A 20,375-nucleotide genomic window follows, 5' to 3' on the forward strand; every position below is an offset into this window, starting at 1 on the left:
GGAATAGGCTGCTAGTGGTCAAGTTGTCTAGGGGAAGTGATTGTCTTTCCTCTGCATGTGGTGCACAATTTCTTATAAATACCCTCATGCTTCCAACATAAGTTTATGTATGTTTTGTCTAATGTAAGCAGAATCCCATATTTTGCACTACAGACACCAGCAGAGAGACAAGCACACATACAGTACAGTACAACAAGACATCCCAGGGAGATAATTGTTGCTAAGAGGTTGCTATGCTGGGTTGTGTTCATTTGGGCACATAACGGGGAAAATAAATGCAACGGAAAACGAAAATGTGCGTTTCTTATTGGACAAGTCTAGGTAGTCCCTCCCTGTTTCAGTCTGTTTTCTTTCCGTTTGGTGCCTAATGAACATGGCCCTGGTTGAATGCAATGAAATGAAAGGGATGTCATCTTCACAAACACACAAACTGACCCAGTCTTGAGGTTGTCGATGGCCTCCTCCACGCCCTTCTGGTTGTTGCGGATCATGAAGTTGTGCATGTTGGCGTAGTTGCTGCGGATGTTCTCCTCCGTGCTCCCGTTGGGGACGGTCCCAAATCGGAGTGGGGGGTACTGCTCAGTGGGCTGCTGGAACTGAGGGGATAGAGGAGGAACTAGAGGTTGATGTGGGGATTCAGGGTAAAAGTTGAGTGACAAGAGTACGTTACATCGTAAATAATGCATGCATAGAGATCTAAGGAAGTTGGACAGGTGGACAATACCCCAAGCAGCGTGTCATGAAATCAAAGAGCTGCCAAAACGCAAGAACATTTGAAAAGATTGCGGCTCAAATCTCCAACACCAACTCAGCAAGTTGAGCGTCTATCTTCTGAGATGTTATTGTGATTTTTGGCTGTGCTGTCCAGTGCCCACCCAACGTCCTTAGAGCTCATGTAAAAAGGCCTCTTCTATTTCCCCTCCCAAAGAGAATTCTTAGTACAGAGATCTTCAGAAAGGGAGAGAATTGAGAGGGATGAAAGTCAGAGATGGATCAATGCATAAGTTGTCTGAAGGTGGCAGCAGAATTACCACTAGACCAAACTTCAGCACAACAAAAAACGTCTACTTTTATTGACTTCCAGGCGCTACCCTGATTCTCCACCCTTCTCCTGAAGCATGCACTTGCACATTCCCGTCATGGATTAACAATAATGGAGACTCCCTCCAGCCAATGCCTTCACCAATCCATAGACATAGACAGGTAATGTGCAAGTGGGAAAAATTGAGGCACTGCTGTGGTATGGAAACAGACATTATGGCCATCTTGGCCTTGGATCAAAAGGGCCTCCTCACTCACACACCTTCTTGTCGCTGAGGCCAGACACAGTGTCGATGTACTCCTCCTGGATCATGAAGGCTGCCAGGTTGGCCGTGTAGGAGGCCAGGAAGATGACAGCGAAGAAGGCCCACACCAGCACCATGATCTTACTAGTGGTTCCTCTGGGGTTCTCCACAGGCACTGAGTTATTGAAGACCAGAGCCCACAGCAGCCAGATAGACTTCCCTATGGTGAATTTAGAGCCCCCTGTCTCTGGATAGAGAGAGATAAGGGGGACAGACAGAGGGGTGAGTGGGAGAGATAGTGAGTGAGAAAGAAAGAGAAAAAGAGAGAGAGCGAGAGAGAGAGAGAGAGAGAAATGAACATTGAATGGAAAAGAAATATCCCCAGGGTACTCACAATGGCATATAACTCATCACGACCACTTAAATTGCTTCAATGGTGATAACCTGAAATAATAATGACCGTACTGTAATAAATGACTTACTCTTTGCACTTTGCAGGCTGCGGTTGTAGCCAACAGGGCTGAAGAACTCGAAAATAAAGACTGTGACGGCGACCACGGACAGGCACATGACGAACATCATCACCCACACAGCTGGGCTGTACGGCTCTGAAACATCACATCACAAAGACATGGGTTCTGTCCCAAGGTTCTCACTCGCTTGCTACTTAGAATGAAGCTATGGATGCATGCCAAATTGCCCTAAAAATGATCAAAAACTCCAGCCACCCTAGTCATAGACTGTCCTCTCTGCTACCACACAGCAAGCGGTACCGGAGCGCCGATTCTAGGTCCAAGAGGCTTCTAAACAGCTTCTACCCACAAGCCATAAGACTCCTGAACATCTAATCAAATGGCTACCCAGACTATTTGCATTGCCCACCCCCTCTTTTACGCCGCTGCTACTCTCTATTATCTATGCATAGTCACTTTAATAACTCTACCTACAGTACTTCGACTAACCGGTGCCCCCGCACATTGACTCTGTATCGGTACCCCCTGTATATAGTCTCGCTATTGTTATTTTACTCTTGTTCCTTGTATTTCTTATTCTAATTTTTTAAACTGCATTGTTGGTTAGGGGTTTGTAAGTAAGAATACCACACCTGTTGTATTCGGCGCATGTGACTAATAACATTTGATTTGATTTGAAATGGCACCCTACGGGCCATCGTCAAAATAGGTACCCTACAATTCTCTACATACAGTGGGGTCTGAAATGATTGACACCCTTCAAGAAGATCAGCAATAGTGATTGTATAGAATAAATCATTCAAAAACTGAGCTATATTGAACGCTCCAAAAAATTGGGAAATTATATTATTTTATACTAATACAATTGCTCAGAGAAAGAGATTTTATTGAATAAGTAATACAACAAAATATCAACAAGGTAGGAGTCTAAATTATTGACACCCCTAAAGACGCTTATTAATAAAGTGCTTAAAGGTTTCGTTTTTTGGTCCCATATTCCGAGAACGCATTGACTATATCAAGCTTGTGACTCGACAAACATGTTGGATGCATTTGCAGTTATTTTTGGTTTTGTTTCAGATTATTTTGTGCCCAATAGAAATTAATAGGAAATAATGTATTGTGTTTTTTTGGAGTCACTTTTACTGTAAAAAAGAAGAGAATATGTTTCTGAACACTTCTACATGAATGTGGGTGCTACCATGATTACGGATAATCCTGAATGAATCGTGAATAATGATGAGTGAGAAAGTTACAGAGGGTCAAAAATCATACCCCCAAGACATGCTAACCTCCCCTGTTATTGGTAATGGTGAGAGGTTAGCATGTCTTGGGGTATTGTCTTTGACCCTCTGTAACTTTCATTATTCACGATTCATTCCGGATTATCTGTAATCCTGGTAGCGTCCACATTAATGTAGAAGTGTTGAGAAACATTATATTCTTATTTAAAAGTGACTCCAAAATGACACAATACATCATTCACTATGAATTTCTATTGGGCACAAAATCATCTGAAACACAACCAAAACAAACTGCAAATGCATCCAACATTGGAACACAGCGAGGAAGGGGAGGGGATTCTCCAAAAAAGCCATTCCCAAACAAATACACTTGTGTCATAGGTAGGGATAGCTGGAACTTAAAGGGGTTGTTCTGCAGAAACATGATGTTGATTTGATACCTGTGAAGTAACGCTGTAATTACATGTATTATTGTGTTTCATGAGATTAAGTTTTTTGTTTTTACACAAGTGGAATAAGGAACTGTCTTCAAAGAATTTTTGGAGGTTCAGATTCTGTCTGACTCGAGTCATGTAGGAGTAACTTACAAGCTCAAAACAATTAAGGTCAAACCCAAGATGGATGACAAAATGGCTGATGGTCTCATGAAAATGACCTTACAGAAAGGGTCAGGCTTGAAGATCCAAGATTTCCTTGGCAAGAGATTACTCTGGGCTCAGGCCAGCTAAGACATACTAAGACCAAGCCAAGAACCCTTAGGTTACAATCAAATCAGTGACCCTTGAATCAGACGAAATGGCCTTGGAGTTAAAAAAAATCCAGGTTGGCTACAGTACATGTCCAGATTGCCTACTAAATCTTACTTGACAGATAGATAAACATCCATGTTTGAAAACGGATCCTTCAGAGGGAAAAACGACATACAGTATGTGCTGTTTGAGTGTCTGAAACTAAGACCACATCCAGTCTGTGCTACTTGAGTCGATGGCTGAACGAGCTTGTTTTACGCACAGCACAGACGCCTCCTATGGCCAGATTACTGTGTAATACTGAGTCATATCTGATGAGCTGCCATTACACACTGTATTATCTAAGATCTGGCTGCAGATATAGACGTACCATCACGTCTCAATCGATGGCTGTAGGATTAAAATGTCGGCCTTGTCTGCAGACTGAGTCTCTGTCTCTACATGCTCGGGAAAAGTCTGGAATTATGCTAACGCGATTTGAAATGTAGAGGTGTTATCTTAGAGACATATTTCACTCTGAAATATCTTCACCCTTCATTATCGAGGGGGGGGGGGGCATAGCCCATTGGAATAGTGAATTTCACCAAAGGCTACAGTGAAAAAAATCAAGAAAAAAAGAAAATATCAATGTGTTTATGGCCTTTGTTTGAGATGCCTGTGAAACCATGCTTGACAACTTTGATACTAAACCAAGAGGGAGAAATCAAGGTTTTCCTTGATAATGGGGGGTAACATTGGTTGGGGTATGTCAGGTATTGTGTGTTACAATAGACTCTTCATAGCCCATCATAGGCCCTTCATAGCCCGTCATATGCCCTTCATAGGCCTTCATAAGCTCTTAGTCAGCCCTGCTCACCAAGGAAGGCCGACGGCGAGACGGTGCCGTTGCTACGGGAGACCATGACGCTGATGCCCGTCTCCACGAAGGGCACGGAGAACTCCACAGCCTCTGACCTCTCCTTGTTGACGGTCAGGGAGCCAATGGCCATGTCGGCCCGTTTATAAACCACCTGGTGGGCGGGAGGGGAACTGCAGTTAGGAACAGAAAAAAATGGGCCCATTCACGTTCACAGGCATTCACTTCCAGCTGTCTCAGTAGTAAAATGGTTACGTTAATGAGATCCGAGAGTGAGTTGTGCAACTGAGGAGCCTCACGGTGGGGGAAAAGGGACACCTGCACCTGGTAGTAGCAGCAGCCTAGCCACCCGGTGGCTGTATAAACACAGTAACACACCCTTAGCTGTGCTGTCACTGTGAATGTGGGTTGACACATCCCCATCTCTTCTCTGTTAGCCACCCGTATTAATCCCGGCACCCAGAGGGGGATTGTCTTCCCTGGAAATAGCGAGGCATTTGCCCAAGACTCCACGCCAAACACTCCCGAGTTACTTCTCCATGGGAATACTAATCTATTTGACAGTTCTTGGTCTCATTCTGTCTCCCGTTTACTTTCAGGGGATTTTGAGGAGGAATTGCATGGCACCCCTTGAACACGTTATTTGAATACGAAAAGAAAGAGAGAAGAAGAAATACATGACCCCTGACCTCCCCGACCATGCCATTCCACTGCCCATCACTCCCCCTCTTCCCGTGTCTGCCATTGGTCACCAGGTAGAGGTCATAGGAGAAGCCCACTATTTTGGCCAATCGCTTGAGGACGTCAATGCAGAAGCCTTTGCAGCAGTGCTTCGATGATTTCTCATCCACCGGCACACTGTGGTTACAGATAGAGCGAGGGAGGGAAGGAGAGAAAGACAGGGAGGGAGATGTTAGAGACAGGAGGCAGAGGAAAGAGAGAAAAAGAAGGGAGACACAGAAGGGCAAAGAGGAATGTATGAATTATTAGCGAGAGCTGTAGTTGCTGGATCAATACAGCAACTGTAGTTGGACTGCTCAGTTTTAGAGAAAGGAGGCATATCAGAACAGACAGGAGAGGAGGAGGAGGACTGCATAAAAACTGGGTTAATTGTCATTTTTCAGGGTGGGTTATCCTCAGCAGGGGATGAGGAGATTGAACAGGGCATACGTGGACTCTTTCCAAGCATGTAGCTTTACAATAGGAATGTCAACAGAAAAAGCCTAATGACATATTAAAAGTTAAGTTTAACTGGGCAAATATCAATGTGTGGTCCCTCCCTGTATGCCCACTATGATAACCAACCAGGTAGCGCAGGTGTTGCGATGCCAATGGAATGTTAAAAGCAGGCTGATTAACTGGGGCAATCTCCCTGAGCCAATACAATTGATGGAACTTTCAGCGGGCCTTGTTACCAGACGTCTTATCAGAGACAGGCTGGGAACACATAACACACTAACAGACCTCCAGAGACCAGGACAGACTGTGAAACACCGAGTGAGAGTTTATAAAAGAGGACAAGAGAGAATAAACAACAGCATGTCAATGAAAGAAACTGGCAAAGCATGTGGTTACTGGTTAGACTACGCTGCATCCCAAAAATGTAAGGTTTTTTAATATTTCAAAGTATATTTCTACCTTGTGTGTAGCCCGGAGCTGTTTGTCAAAATCTATAGTAGAGCAATGAAGCTGATGATGTCATAGGGTCACTGGGCACCATTGTGGCGCATGGCATAGATTTACTTTGACAATTATAAAGACATTTTAAAAGTTTAAAGGGTTTATTACTTATTTACTGCAATTCAGTTGCTAAATCTTTACAAATTCCCTTCAATTCTTATCCCTGAATGGCTTGAGGGGAGGGAATGTAACCATGTGACATCATAGGTAGAGTGGAGTAAAACATTGTATTTTAAACACACTCTCAATAAACGATATCAATACTGAGGAGCAACATGGCCAACCACAATTATCATTTTTGTATTACCCTTTACGCTTATGATAGTTACAACATTTAAACTATGTTGGTTACATGTTGGTCATGGTTAAACATCTGCATGGTTAGACCATGGTCAGTCATGGTTAAATATCTCCATGGTTAGACCAGGGTAGGTCATGGTTAAATATCTCCATGGTTAGACCAGGGTAGGTCATGGTTAAATATCTCCATGGTTAGACCAGGGTAGGTCATGGTCAAATATCTCCATGGTTAGACCAGGGTAGGTCATGGTTAAATATCTCCATGGTTAGACCAGGGTAGGTCATGGTTAAATATCTCCATGGTTAGACCAGGGTAGGTCATGGTTAAATATCTCCATGGTTAGACCAGGGTAGGTCATGGTTAAATATCTCCATGGTTAGACCAGGGTAGGTCATGCTTAAATATCTCCATGGTTAGACCAGGGTAGGTCATGGTTAAATATCTCCATGGTTAGACCAGGGTAGGTCATGGTTAAATATCTCCATGGTTAGACCAGGGTAGGTCATGGTTAAATATCTCCATGGTTAGACCAGGGTAGGTCATGGTTAAATATCTCCATGGTTAGACCAGGGTAGGTCATGGTTAAATATCTCCATGGTTAGACCAGGGTAGGTCATGGTTAAATACATCCGTCCCAGTAGCAGGCCTTACTTGGTGGTGTTGAGCGGTAGTCTGCAGGGCACCGAGTCCCGGATGCAGGAGTTGGTGCCTGGGTCAGCTGGCTCCACAATGACAAAGGGCCTCTCCTCCAGGGTGACCACCTTGAGGTGCTGGGTGTCATCCAGCGGCTTGAGGAAGGAGCCGTAGCGTGAAAAGGGCTGGATAATGAGATCCAGAACACCGTTCTGCCACGTGCCAACCTGCAAGGAGATAATTTAGAGCCATTTAGGAAGTACAGTTGAAGTCAGAAGTTTACATACACCTTAGCCAAATACATTTAAACTCAGTTTCTCACAATTCCTGACAATTAATCCAAGTAAAAATTCCCTGTCTTAGGTCAGTCAGGATCACCAATTTATTTTAAGAATGTGAAATGTCAGAATAATAGTAGAGAGAATGATTTATTTCAGCTTTTATTTATTTCATTACATTCCCAATGGCTCGGAAGTTTACATACACAATTAGTATTTGGTATAATTGCAGTTAATTGTTTAACTTGGGACAAACATTTCGGGTAGCCTTCCACAAGCTTCCCACAATAATTTGGGTGAATTTTTGCCCATTCCTCCTGACAGAGCTGGTGTAACGGAGTCAGGATTGTAGCCCTCCTTGCTCGCACACACTTTTTCAGTTCTGCCCACAAATTTTCTATAGGATTTAGGTCCGGGTTTGTGATGGCCACTCCAATACCTTGACTTTGTTGTCCTTAAGCTATTTTGCCACAAATTTGGAAGTATGCTTGGGGTCATTGTCCATTTGGAAGACCCATTTGCAACCAAGCTTTAACTTCCTGACTGATGTCTTGAGATGTTGCTTCAATATATCCACATAATTTTCTTTCCTCATGATGCCATCTATTTTGTGAAGTGCACCAGTCTCTCCTGCAGCAAAGCACCCCCACAACATGCCACCCCTTTGCTTCACAGTTGGGATGGTGTTCTTCGGCTTGCAGGCCTCCTCCTTATTCCTCCAAACATAACGATGGACATTATGGCCAAACAGTTCTATTTTTGTTTCATCAGACCAGAGGACATTTCTCCAAAAATTACAATCTTTGTCCCCATGTGCAGTTGCAAACGGTAGTCTGGCTTTTTTATGGCGGTTTTGGAGCAGTGGCTTCTTCCTTGCTGAGCGGCCTTTCAGGTTATGTCGATATAGGACTCGTTTTACTGTGGATATAGAACCTTTTGTACCTGTTTCCTCCAGCATCTTCACAAGGTCCGTTGCTGTTGTTCTGGGATTGATTTGCACTTTTCGCACCACAGTACATTAATCTCTAGGAGACAGAACGCGTCTCCTTCCTGAGCGGTATGGCGGCTGCGTGGTCCCATGGTGTTTATACTTGCGTACTATTGTTTGTACAAATGAACGTAGTACCTTCAGGCGTTTGGACATTGCTCCCAAGGATGAACCAGACTTGTGGAGGTCTACAATTTTTTTTCTGAGGTCTTGGCTGATTTATTTAGATTTTCTCATGATGTCAAGCAAAGAGGCACTGAGTTTGAAGGTAGGTCTTGAAATACATCCACAGGTACACCTCCAATTGACTCAAATGATGTCAATTAGCCTATCAGAAGCTTCTAAAGGCATGACATGATTTTCTGGAATTTTCCAAGCTGTTTAAAGGCACAATCAACTTAGTGTATGTAAACTTCAGACCCACTGGAATTGTGATACAGTGAATTATAAGTGAAATAATCTGTCTGTAAACATGTTGGAAAAATGACTTGTGTCATGCACAAAGTAGATGTCTTAACCGACTTGCCAAAACGATAGTTTGTTAACAAGAAATTTGTGGAGTGGTTGAAAAACGAGTTTTAATGACTCCAACCTAAGTGTATGTAAACTTCCGACTTCAACTGTATATGGATCGTGAGGAGGAAAAGGGAAACCTTTGTGCGAGGCACACTTCTCTTTTGTTCACTGCGTCGGTTTGCAGTAAGTGTGGCATGTACTAAACACTTGAGAGTGTTCCGGTGTCTCGGCGGTCAAGCTTACATTGGAGACTGCATACTGGGGAAAAATAAAAACCAGAAGTGAACGCAACCTGTGTTGAAGTGATTCACTAATTCATTTTAGTGAGTGCTTTGAGAGAACCATTTCCTCAGTTCTTCTTCAGGGTTACTTGAACTTGTCAGGTTCTAATATCACCACAATGTATTAGACGTATACCTGTCGACCATGGAATAGCCTACACGTTTATATTATTATCCTAATATTTGGAATCAGGGTTATTTTATACTATAGGGAACAGTAAGTTACAGTATTTACGGATCTATGGAGACTACAGACGCACAGTATATAATTTGTGGTCATGTGTAAACGTGTATCCGACCAATACAATACGATTTGATTTGAAGCGGTCAGACTTTTTCCATTACATAATGTGGTCTCGGGTACAAAACTGGTCCCAGAGCTCAATCGTCCACTGTTTGTTCACTCACCCTTACTGATCAGAGCCCAGAGCACTCAGAGGAGATAGGAAATTAACTGAAGGAGCACTACTACAGAGTCCATGTTATCATACAGCTGCAACTGGGTCAGATTATCCCACCTTGACAGTACGGAGGCATATCACGGTTCATGCTGAACAAATTCCTCCTGTTGTGAATGGATATCATGGAATCACCAGGCCTTGAGGCAACAACGTGGGTAAACGTACAGAGTGCTGAAAGGTTGGTTGAAAACAGCAGGAATGGAGTGAATGGAGAGTTGAGGAAAGTGCATGGGCTTTCTCTCTCTCGGGGGAGCAAACATTAGACGTTAGCTTTTGTTAACTGGCTAACTCGACAAGGTTGGCAAAACGTTAAATAAGGGTTAAGTAGACACATCCGATGGACTGTGATAGTGCGGTAAGGGTGGTTAGCAAGTTGAGGGGAGAGAGTGTGTGTACGTGTGCAGGAGGATAAGTTAGCCAGACTTGATGGGTGTGAAATGGTGGTTAGCGAGCGTGTCAGATAATTAGCGGTTAGCACGCTAACTCACTGACCTCCTCCCAGCCTTTCCCCTCGGAGTAGGAAATCACGTCCAGCACTGGATTAGACAGGTAGCCATCGCTGTTGAACGAGTAGTCCCGGCCACTCAGCGTAATGTTACTGAAAAACCTGGAAGACAGGAAAGGGAGTGTGGGAATGGCAGACAGAAAGAAATAGAAACAGGGAAACAGAGAGAAATAGAGAGACACACGAAACAACTTTCAGCACAGACAGACAGAGAAACAGGAGACGGAAAAACAGAGAAACGGAGTGGCATGCTAGACTTTCAGCAAGATTCAAGTTTTCGCTGGAAGTGACAGGGAAGGCGATGAGAGAGTGGCAGAGCGAGAGAGAGAGGCAGCGAGAGTGGCAGAGCGAGAGAGAGAACGAGAGAAGCAGGGGACACTTAATACTAGATATCTTTCATGTGTCTTCAGCTGCAAGCTTTGTAGTTGAAAGACTAGAGTGGCAGAGTGGCAGGGTGAGAGACAGCAGGACGCAGGTGGGCAGTTCGGCACTACACTAAAGATCTCTCTATGTCCCAAGCTGCTTGTTATTATGTTCCAGCCATGTACAGTTACAGGTAGCTACGTGACATGAAATGTAAATAAATCAATGAGTTGATGAATAAAACATGTGAGCTCGTCTTTGGAGTAGCCAAAGTTCTGCAAACAGCGAATAGTTTCTGCTTATCACATGAATAATGTGCAGAAATTGTGAGATGGTTGAGATTTGCAAAGACTGCAGTGTGCAGCGATGTAGGGTAGGCAGGCTATTTTCCATAGTCTTCAACGCATCTGTATCTTCGTTGATATCGAGAGTGCTAATGGTTTCCCAGCCCTACCCTGATAATCAGGGGTAAAGGCTATAGAGCAAACTACACTAGCAGTTGGCTTTCATGTTTTTCATGTTGCTGTTAGAGGCAGTCTGTCGGTTACAGAGTCTGAGATGCTTCTGTGTCACCATGACAACACTGCACCTAAAAGCACGATTCACAGAGGACGCCAGTCAGATAGAATGTTAAAAAACCAACGGCGGTTTACTTTCTCTCTCCCTTCCTTCAAAAGGCATTTGGAATTTTGTCGTTCAGCGCTTTCTTGTTTTCCTGATGCAGCAAACGCTGATTGAAGATGCCCTCATTTCCTTTCATCCAGCCATTATTTATACGAGGCTGTCACATAGAAAGCCTACCACGTAACAGGAGATGTTTATCTGCGTCTCACCCACTGCCCTCTCTCGAACTTCACAAGAGTATTGAGCTGAATTATGACCTATAATTTATGGGTATTTCTAGATCATATAGTAGGAGAAATGATTCACATTCTGGCACATGATAAGACAGGCTGGAGCCCTACTTCTAGGGCTGTGCTGATCTTCCTATCCTTGCTGGTGCTACTGTATACAGTATATGAGGGGCAATAATGGAATGCAAAGTAATGGAATGCAATGCAAATGAGCTAGAAGGCTGTATATGTTTATTAAGGCTGTATGAAGGAGTCACAAAAGGGCATTAGAACTTTTCACACATGATTTGTCCAACCAAGCCTATAAAGAGCATACTGACGGCAAACAGAAATCCAATAGAAAGCAGAAAACCCCCTCGGTCTCTATTCTACATTCAAATGATTATTTCATGATTTGGAAAAATAGAGGAGAAATTCTGCTGACAAACACAAAACTATTCAGAAGTTGCTTTTCTTATAAGATGAAGAAAGACAATGTGTTAATGTTAGCGCTCACTTGAACTCTGCAATGCCGCGGATCTCTCTGGGTGAGTGCCATGTTGTCATGGCGACACACCGTCGTTGACATTACATGTGTTTCCACTAATGCCGAAACATTGTGAGGTGAACAAGCTACGGAATATTTGAATATAGATTTGTCTCTCGCACCGTAACAAAGACAACTCATAATGGCTAATGCATTCAGACAGAGAAAGATGGAGGGGGGGAATAGAGAGAGCGAGAGAGAAAGAGAGAGTAGACAGAAAAGAGAGCGAGAGAGAGAGAGAGAGAGGGAGAGAGAGAGGGAGAGAGAGAGGGAGAGGGATAGGCAAAGTGGGAAAGCGAGTGAGAGAGAGTGATATGGGGAGTAGGGGTGAAGGGTTTGGGGTGGGGTGGGGGGTTACTAGCTATTTAAACATCAGACAACATTCACATGAATGTACTCTCTTTAGAGCTGCATTTGCATGCCCCCCCCCCCCTTCTATTAGATTCTCCCATGCCTCACTGGTGCCAGCGCCTCTATTAGGAAACGGGACGGGTATGGGAACTGTTTGGTGTGTCCCTATGCTGTTGACAGTGCTTCTGCCATGATAGTGATGGCGCGGGAGATACAGAGAGAGGCCAGAAGAGGTTTGGTGGCTGGCTGGGTTCGTGGCTGTGTGTGACTGCCTCCAATATTTATACCCTGCATTTGTATTTGAATTTATTAAGGATCCCCATTAGCTGCTGCCAAGGCAGCAGCTACTCTTCCTGAGATCCAACAACATTAAGGCAGTTATGTACAATTTAAAATTGTATATAACACTTTTCACAACACATTAAGTGTGTGTGCCCTCAGGCCACTACTCTACTTCCACATATCTAAGCCACCACAATCAATTATCCTATTTACATGTAAAACGATGAAGCATCAGATCCCTTTTAGAGTCGGGCCAAGGGAGGAGAGAGATGGGGGGGGGGGAAGGAAGAGAAGGTAAAGGGAAGAGACGTAGTGATGAGAAAAGGAGAGAGTGAACCAGGGAGGAAGAGAAGAGAGAGAGAGAGAGAGAGGGTTGTGAAATGACAATAGATGGGAGAGCGTGGGAGGGAAGGAGGGAGGGAGGGAGGGATGGAGGGGAGAGAGAAGGAAATTAGATTGAGGATGAGATTGAATGGTGTAATAAAAACAAAGCATAAAGAGCATAGCGGTGGGAGAGATAGAGGGAGGAGAGAGGGGTGCAGGGATGACAGAGGAGCAGAGAGGTACGAAAGGGGATGCAGATGAAAGATAGAAAGAATTGTGAGAAAAAGAAGGGAGAGTGGTGAGAGGTAGATAATTGTAGTTTTACCTTGTCTGGTCAAATAAATGTATTAAAGAGACCCATTATAGCTGACACATTAAAAATGAATGAACAGTAGGTGGTAATTAATACATAAATTGGTACCATTTAGGCCTTTGGTAACAATTTACTGCCTTCAGAAAGTATTGACACCCCTTGAAATTGATTACATTGAGATTTCTTGTAATAATGTCAAAGTGGAATTATGTTTTTTTTAATTAGTACACATGAATAAAAAATGAAAAGCTGAAATGTCGTGTCCATAAATATGTAATTTCAATACGTATTGTTATGGCAAGTCAAAATAAGTTCAGGAGTAAAAATGTGCTTAACAAGTCACAATAGGTTGCATGGACTTTGTGTGCGATAATAGTGTTTAACATGATTTTTTGAATGACTACCTCATCTCTGTACCCCACACATATTATCTGTAAGGTCCCTCAGTCAAGTAGTGAATTTCAAACACAGATTCAACCACAAAGGTTTTCCAATGACAGTAAAGAAGGGCACCTATTTGTAGGGTACAAATAAGAAAAGCATACTTTTTAATATCCCTTTGAGCATGGTGAAGTTATTAATTACACTTTGGATGGCGTATCAATAAACCCAGTCACTACAAAGATTGTCACGTTCATTGAAAAGATCGGACCAAGGTGCAGCGTCCGTAGAGTTCCACATTCTTTAATAGTGAAACTTACAACAAAAACAACAACGAATATAACAAACGTGCAGTATTGTAGTGCACAAGGCAGCTATACAAAAACAAGATCCCGCAACACAAACGAGGAAAATGGCTACCTAAATATGATCCCCAATCAGAGACAACGATAAACAGCTGTCTCTGATTGGGAACCATATCAGGCCAACATAGACATACAAAAACCCCTAGACATACAAAAAATCCTAGACATACAAAAACCCTAGACATACAAAAACTATCGTACCCACCCTAGTCACACCCTGACCTAACCAAAATATATAGAAAAACAGAGATATCTAAGGTCAGGAAGTGACAAAGAAACAGGTGTCCTTCCTAACTCAGTTGCCAGAGAGGAAGGAAACCGCTCAGGGATTTCACCATGAAGCCAATGGTGACTATAAAACAGTTACATAGTTTAGTTACAGAGTTTAATGGTTGTTATAGGAGAATACTGAGGATGGATCAACAACATTGTAGAAACTCAACAAAACTAAACTAATTGACTGAGTGAAAAGATTGTACAGATTTTTATTTTTTTTTCAAAACATGTCTCCTGTTTGCAACAAGGCAATAAAGTAATACTGCAAAAAATGTGGCAAAGCAATTAACTTTTGTCCTGAATTCAACACATTACTGAGTAGCACTCTCTATATTTTCAAGCTTAGTGGTGGCTGCTTTATGTTATGGGTAATCGTAATCTTGTAATCGTCATTTCAGGATAAAAAATAAACGGAATTGTGGCAAAGGCAAAATCCTAGAGGAAAACCTGGTTCAGTCTGCTTTCCACCAGACACTGGGAAATTAATTCACCTTTCTGCAGGACTATAACCTGAAACACAAAGCCAAATCTACACTATAGTTTCTTATCAAGAAGACAGTGAATGTTCTTGAGTGGCTGAGTAACAGTTTTTACTTAAATCTGCTTGAAAATCTAGGGCAAGACCTGAAAATGGTTGTCTAGCAATGAATAACAACCAATTTGACAGAGCTTGAAGAATTCTTAAAAGAATAACGGGTTAATGTTGCACAATCCCATGTGTGCAAAGCTCTTAGCGAATTACTCAGAAAGACTTACCGCTGTAATCGCTGCCAGGGGGACTCTTACATGTATTGACACAGGGGTGTGAATATTTATGTAAATTAAATATCTCTGTATTTCATTTTCAATACATTTCTAAAAATATGTTTTCACTTTTGTGTGTAGATGTGTGAGAGAAAAAAAATATTTAATCAATTTTGAATTCAGGCTGTAACACACATGAAATGTGGAATAAGTAAAGGGGTATGAATACTTTCTGAAGGCACTGTATCTATAGCCTATCAGTAACATTTCAACTAACGATCTACTAACCTTAGCCCTAACCCTTACCCTTAACCTAACCCTAAACTTAACCCTAGCCCTAACCCTTACTCTAAACTTAACCCTAACCGTAACCTTACCAAGCAGTTTGCTTATCAACAGATAGTTTGATGATAGTACGCCATCTGCACAGCATCTACAGGTTGAAAATCCGGACTATCCAAATAAAGTTAGACCAGGCCTTTGTAGTTATTATGGAATTCATCCTCAGCAGTTCATTTTAATCCCCCAATGCTAGTCAATAAACTAGCTTGATTGGCATAGACAAGTCATGTATTTGAACTTGATTTACATGGACTCAACATGGCATGCACAGTGTCTTTAACTTGATTCACATTGACTTAACAAGCTATGTACAGTTGAAGTCGGAAGTTTACATACACTTAGGTTAGGACATCTACTTTGTGTATGACACAAGTCATTTTTCCAACAATTGTTTACAGACAGATTATTTTACTTATAATTCACTGTATTACAATTCCAATACACTAAGTTGACTGTGCCTTTAAACAGCTTAGAAAATTCCAGAAAATGATGTCATGGCTATAGAAGCTTCTGATAGGCTAATTGACATAATTTGAGTCAGTTGGAGGTGTACCTGTAGATGTATGTCAATGCCTACCTTCAAACTCAGTGCCTCTTTGCTTGACATCATGGGGAAATTAAAAGAAATCAGCCAAGACCTCATAAAAAAAATTGTAGACCTCCACAAGTCTGGTTCATCGTTGGAAGCAATTTTCAAATGCCTGAAGGTTGTTTTTTTTTACCGTTATTTTACCAGGTAAGTTGACTGAGAACACATTCTCATTTGCAGCAACGACCTGGGGAATAGTTACAGGGGAGAGGAGGGGGATGAATGAGCCAATTGTAAGGTACCACGTGCATCTGTACAAATAATAGTACGCAAGTATAAACACCATGGGACCACGCAGCCATGGGAACCTGACTCAGTTACACCAGCTCTGTCAGGAGGAATGGGCCAAAATTCCCCCAACTTATTTTGGGAAGCTTGTGGAAGGCTACCCAAAACGTTTGACACAAGTTAAACAATTTAAAGGCAATGCTACCAAATACTATTTGAGTATATGTAAATTTCTGACCCACTGGCAATGTATAAAGTATAAACACCATGGGACCACGCAGCCGTCATACCGCTCAGGAAGGAGACGCGTTCTGTCTCCTAGAAATGAACGTACTTTGGTGGGAAAAGTTCAAATCAATCCCAGAACAACAGCAAAGGACCTTGTGAAGATGCTGGAGGAAACAGGTACAAAGGTATCTATATCAACAGTAAAACAAGTCCTATATTGACATAACCTGAAAGGCCTCTCAGCAATGAAGATGCCACTGCTCCAAAACCGCCATAAAAAAAACTACGGTTTGCAACTGCACATGGGGACAAAGACTGTACTTTTTGGAGAAATGTCCTCTGGTCTGATGAAACAAAAATAGAACTGTTTGGCCATAATGACCATCTATGTTTGGAGGAATAAGGGGGAGGCTTACAAGCTGAAGAACACCATCCCAACCGTAAAGCACGGGGGTGGCAGCATCAAGTTGTGGGGGGGGGGGGGGGGGGGTTTGCTGCAGGAGGGACTGGTGCACTTCACAAAATAGATGGCATCATGAGGCAAGAAAATTGTGTGGATATATTGAAGCAACATCTCAAGACATCAGTCAGGAAGTTAAAGCTTGGTCGCAAATGGGTCTTCCAACTGGACAATGACCCCAAGCATACTTCCAAAGTTGTGGCAAAATGGCTTAAGGACAACAAAGTCAAGGTATTGGAGTGGCCATCACAAAGCCCTGATCTCAATCCCATAGAAAATTTGTGGGCAGAACTGAAAAAGCGTGTGCGAGCAAGGAGGCCTACAAAACTGACTCAGTTACACCAGCTCTGTCAGGAGGAATGGGCCAAAATTCAACCAACTTATTGTGGGAAGCTTATTGTGGGAAGCTTATTGTGGGAAGCTTATTGTGGGAAGCTTCCGATGGTTCAGTCTACGCTGATTAGTTGAATTTGTCCGCAGAAACTCACTGCCCTCCTGAAGACAAACAATGTATACAAAATGCTTCAGTCTGGTTTTAGACCCCTACATAGCACTGAGACTGCACTTGTGAAGGTGGTAAATGACCTTTTAATGGCGTCAGACCGAGGCTCTGCATCTGTCCTCGTGCTCCTAGACCTTGGTGCTGCATTTGATACCATCGATCACCACATTCTTTTGGAGAGATTGGAAACCCAAATTGGTCTACACGGACAAGTTCTGGCCTAGTTTAGATCTTACCTGTCGGAAAGATATCAATTTGTCTCTGTGAATGGTTTGTCCTCTGACAAATCAACTGTAAATTTCGGTGTTCCTCAAGGCTCCGTTTTAGGACCACTATTGTTTTCACTATATATTTTACCTCTTGGGGATGTCATTCGAAAACATAATGTTAACTTTCACTGCTATGCGGATGACACACAGCTGTCCATTTCAATGAAACATGGTGAAGCCTCAAAATTGCCTTCCCTGGAAGCCTGTGTTTCAGACATAAGGAAGTGGATGGCTGCAAACTTTCTACTTTTAAACTCGGACAAAACAGAGGTGCTTGTTCTAGGTCCCAAGAAACAAAGAGATCTTCTGTTGAATCTGACAATTAATCTTGATGGTTGTACAGTCGTCTCAAATAAAACTGTGAAGGACCTCGGCGTCACTCTGGACCCTGATCTCTCTTTTGACGAACATATCAAGACTGTTTCAAGGACAGCTTTTTCCATCTACGTAACATTGCAAAAATCAGAAACTTTCTGTCCAAAAATGATGCATAAAAATTAATCCATGCTTTTATCACTTCTAGGTTAGACTACTGCAATGCTCTACTTTCCGGCTACCCGGATAAAGCACTAAATAAACTTCAGTTAGTGCTAAATACGGCTGCTAGAATCCTGACTAGAACCAAAAAATGTGATCATATTACTCCAGTGCTAGCCTCCCTACACTGGGTTCCTGTTAAGGCAAGGGCTGATTTCAAGGTTTTACTGCTAACCTACAAAGCATTACATGGGCTTGCTCCTACCTATCTTTTGGTCCTGCCGAACATACCTACACGTACGCTACGGTCACAAGACGCAGGCCTCCTAATTGTCCGTAGAATATTTAAGCAAACAGCTGGAGGCAGGGCTTTCTCCTATAGAGCTCAATTTTTAAGGAATGGTCTGCCTACCCATGTGAGAGACGCAGACTCAGTCTCAACCTTTAAGTCTTTACTGAAGACTCATCTCTTCAGTAGGTCATATGATTGAGTGTAGTCTGGCCCAGGAGTGTGAAGGTGAACGGAAAGGCTCTGGAGCATCAATCCGCCCTTGCTGTCTCTGCCTGGCTGGTTCCCCTCTCTCCACTGGGATGTTCTGCCTCTAACCCTATTACAGGGGCTGAGTCACTGGCTTACTGGTGCTCTTCCATGCCGTCCCTAGGTGGGGTGCGTCACTTGAGTGGGTTGAGTCACTGACGTGGTCTTCCTGTCTGGGTTGGCGCCCCCCCTTGTGTTGTGCCGTGGTGGAGATCGTTGTGGGCTATACTCTGCCCTTTCTCAGGATGCTAAGTTGGTGGTTGAAGGTATCCCTCTAGTGGTGTGGGGGCTGTGCTTTGGCAAAGTGGGTGGGTTATATCCTGCCTGTTTGGCCCTGTCCGGGGGTATCATTGGATGGGGCCACAGTGTCTCCTGACCCCTCCTGTCTCAGCCTTCAGTATTTATGCTGCACAAGTTTATGTGTCTGGAGGCTAGGGTCAGTCTGTTATATTTGGATTATTTCTCCTGTCTTATCTGGTGTCCTGTGTGAATTTAACTTCTTTGGGGTAGGGGGCAGTATTTTCACATCCGGATGAAAAGCATGCCCAGAGTAACCTGCCTGCTACAAAGCCATAAAAGCTAGAATATGCATATTATTAGTAGATTTGGATAGAAAACACTCTGAAGTTTCTAAAACTGTTTGAATGATGCCTGTGAGTATAACAGAACTCATACGGCAGGCAAAAACCTGAGAAAAAAATCCAACCAGGAAGTGGGAATCTGAGGTTGGTCGATTTTCAACTCAGCTCCTATTGAAGATACAGTGGGATATTGCACTTCCTAAGGCTTCCACTAGATGTCAACAGTCTTTAGACCCTTGTCTGATGCTTCTACTGTGAAGTGGGGCCGAAGGAGAGGGGAATGAGTAAGGTCTATCATGACCTGAACATGCGCTGACCATGCGCGTTCACGTGAGTGCGAGCTCTGTTCCATCGCACTTCTGAAGACAAAGGAATACTCCGGTTGGAACATTATTGAAGAATTATGTTAAAAACATCCTAAAGATTGATTCAATACTTCGTTTGTCATGTTTATACGGACTGTAATATAACCTTTTAAACTTTTCGTCCGTACTTTCCGCTGGACTTGCCCGTGCGTCGTGAGTTTGGAAAGTGTACTGAACGCTAGAACAACAAGGAGGAATTTGGACATAAATGATGGACATTATCGAACAAAACAAACATTTATTGTGGAACTGGGATTCCTGGGAGTGCATTCTGATGAAGATCATCAAAGGTAAGTGAATGTTTATAATGTTATTTCTGACTTCTGTTGACTGCACAATATGGCGGATATATTTGTGTCTCGATTGGGCTCTGAGCGCCGACTCAGATTATTGCATGGTTTGCTTTTTCCGTAAAGCTTTTTTGAAATCTGACACAGCGGTTGTATTAAGGAGAAGTGCATCTAAAATTCCATGAAAAACAGTTGTATCTTTTAGCAATGTTTATTATGAGTATTCCTGTAAATTGATGTGTCTCACTGCAAAATCAAAGGATGTTTTGGAACTTCTGAACGTAAGGCGCCAATGTAAACTCAGATTTCTGGATATAAATATGAACTTTACAGAACAAAACATACATGTATTGTGTAACATGAAGTCCTATGAGTGTCATCTGATGAAGATCATCAAAGGTAAGTGATTCATTTTATCTATATTTCTGCTTTTTGTGAATCCTCTCTTTGGCTGGAAAAATGGCTGTGTTATTCTG

At 42.7% G+C, this 20,375-nt stretch overlaps 1 protein-coding gene across 1 annotated transcript in view; it reads right to left on the minus strand.

The window, feature by feature from the left end:
- The window catches only part of LOC129831287 (glutamate receptor ionotropic, NMDA 2D-like), a 58,995-nt gene that overhangs the window by 14,486 nt on the left and 24,134 nt on the right, over window positions 1-20,375 (minus strand). Inside the window, exons 5-11 of the mRNA XM_055894543.1 lie at window positions 10,239-10,353; window positions 7,241-7,449; window positions 5,298-5,466; window positions 4,609-4,762; window positions 1,769-1,894; window positions 1,304-1,533; window positions 436-596 (exon numbers count right to left, since the gene is read on the minus strand). Of these exons, the coding sequence (XP_055750518.1) occupies window positions 436-596; window positions 1,304-1,533; window positions 1,769-1,894; window positions 4,609-4,762; window positions 5,298-5,466; window positions 7,241-7,449; window positions 10,239-10,353 (1,164 nt within the window). The remainder of the gene's footprint in view (window positions 1-435; window positions 597-1,303; window positions 1,534-1,768; window positions 1,895-4,608; window positions 4,763-5,297; window positions 5,467-7,240; window positions 7,450-10,238; window positions 10,354-20,375) is intronic.

This window comes from Salvelinus fontinalis, chromosome 32, assembly GCF_029448725.1.
Source record: "Salvelinus fontinalis isolate EN_2023a chromosome 32, ASM2944872v1, whole genome shotgun sequence".
In the NCBI taxonomy this organism is placed as follows: Eukaryota; Metazoa; Chordata; class Actinopteri; order Salmoniformes; family Salmonidae; genus Salvelinus; species Salvelinus fontinalis.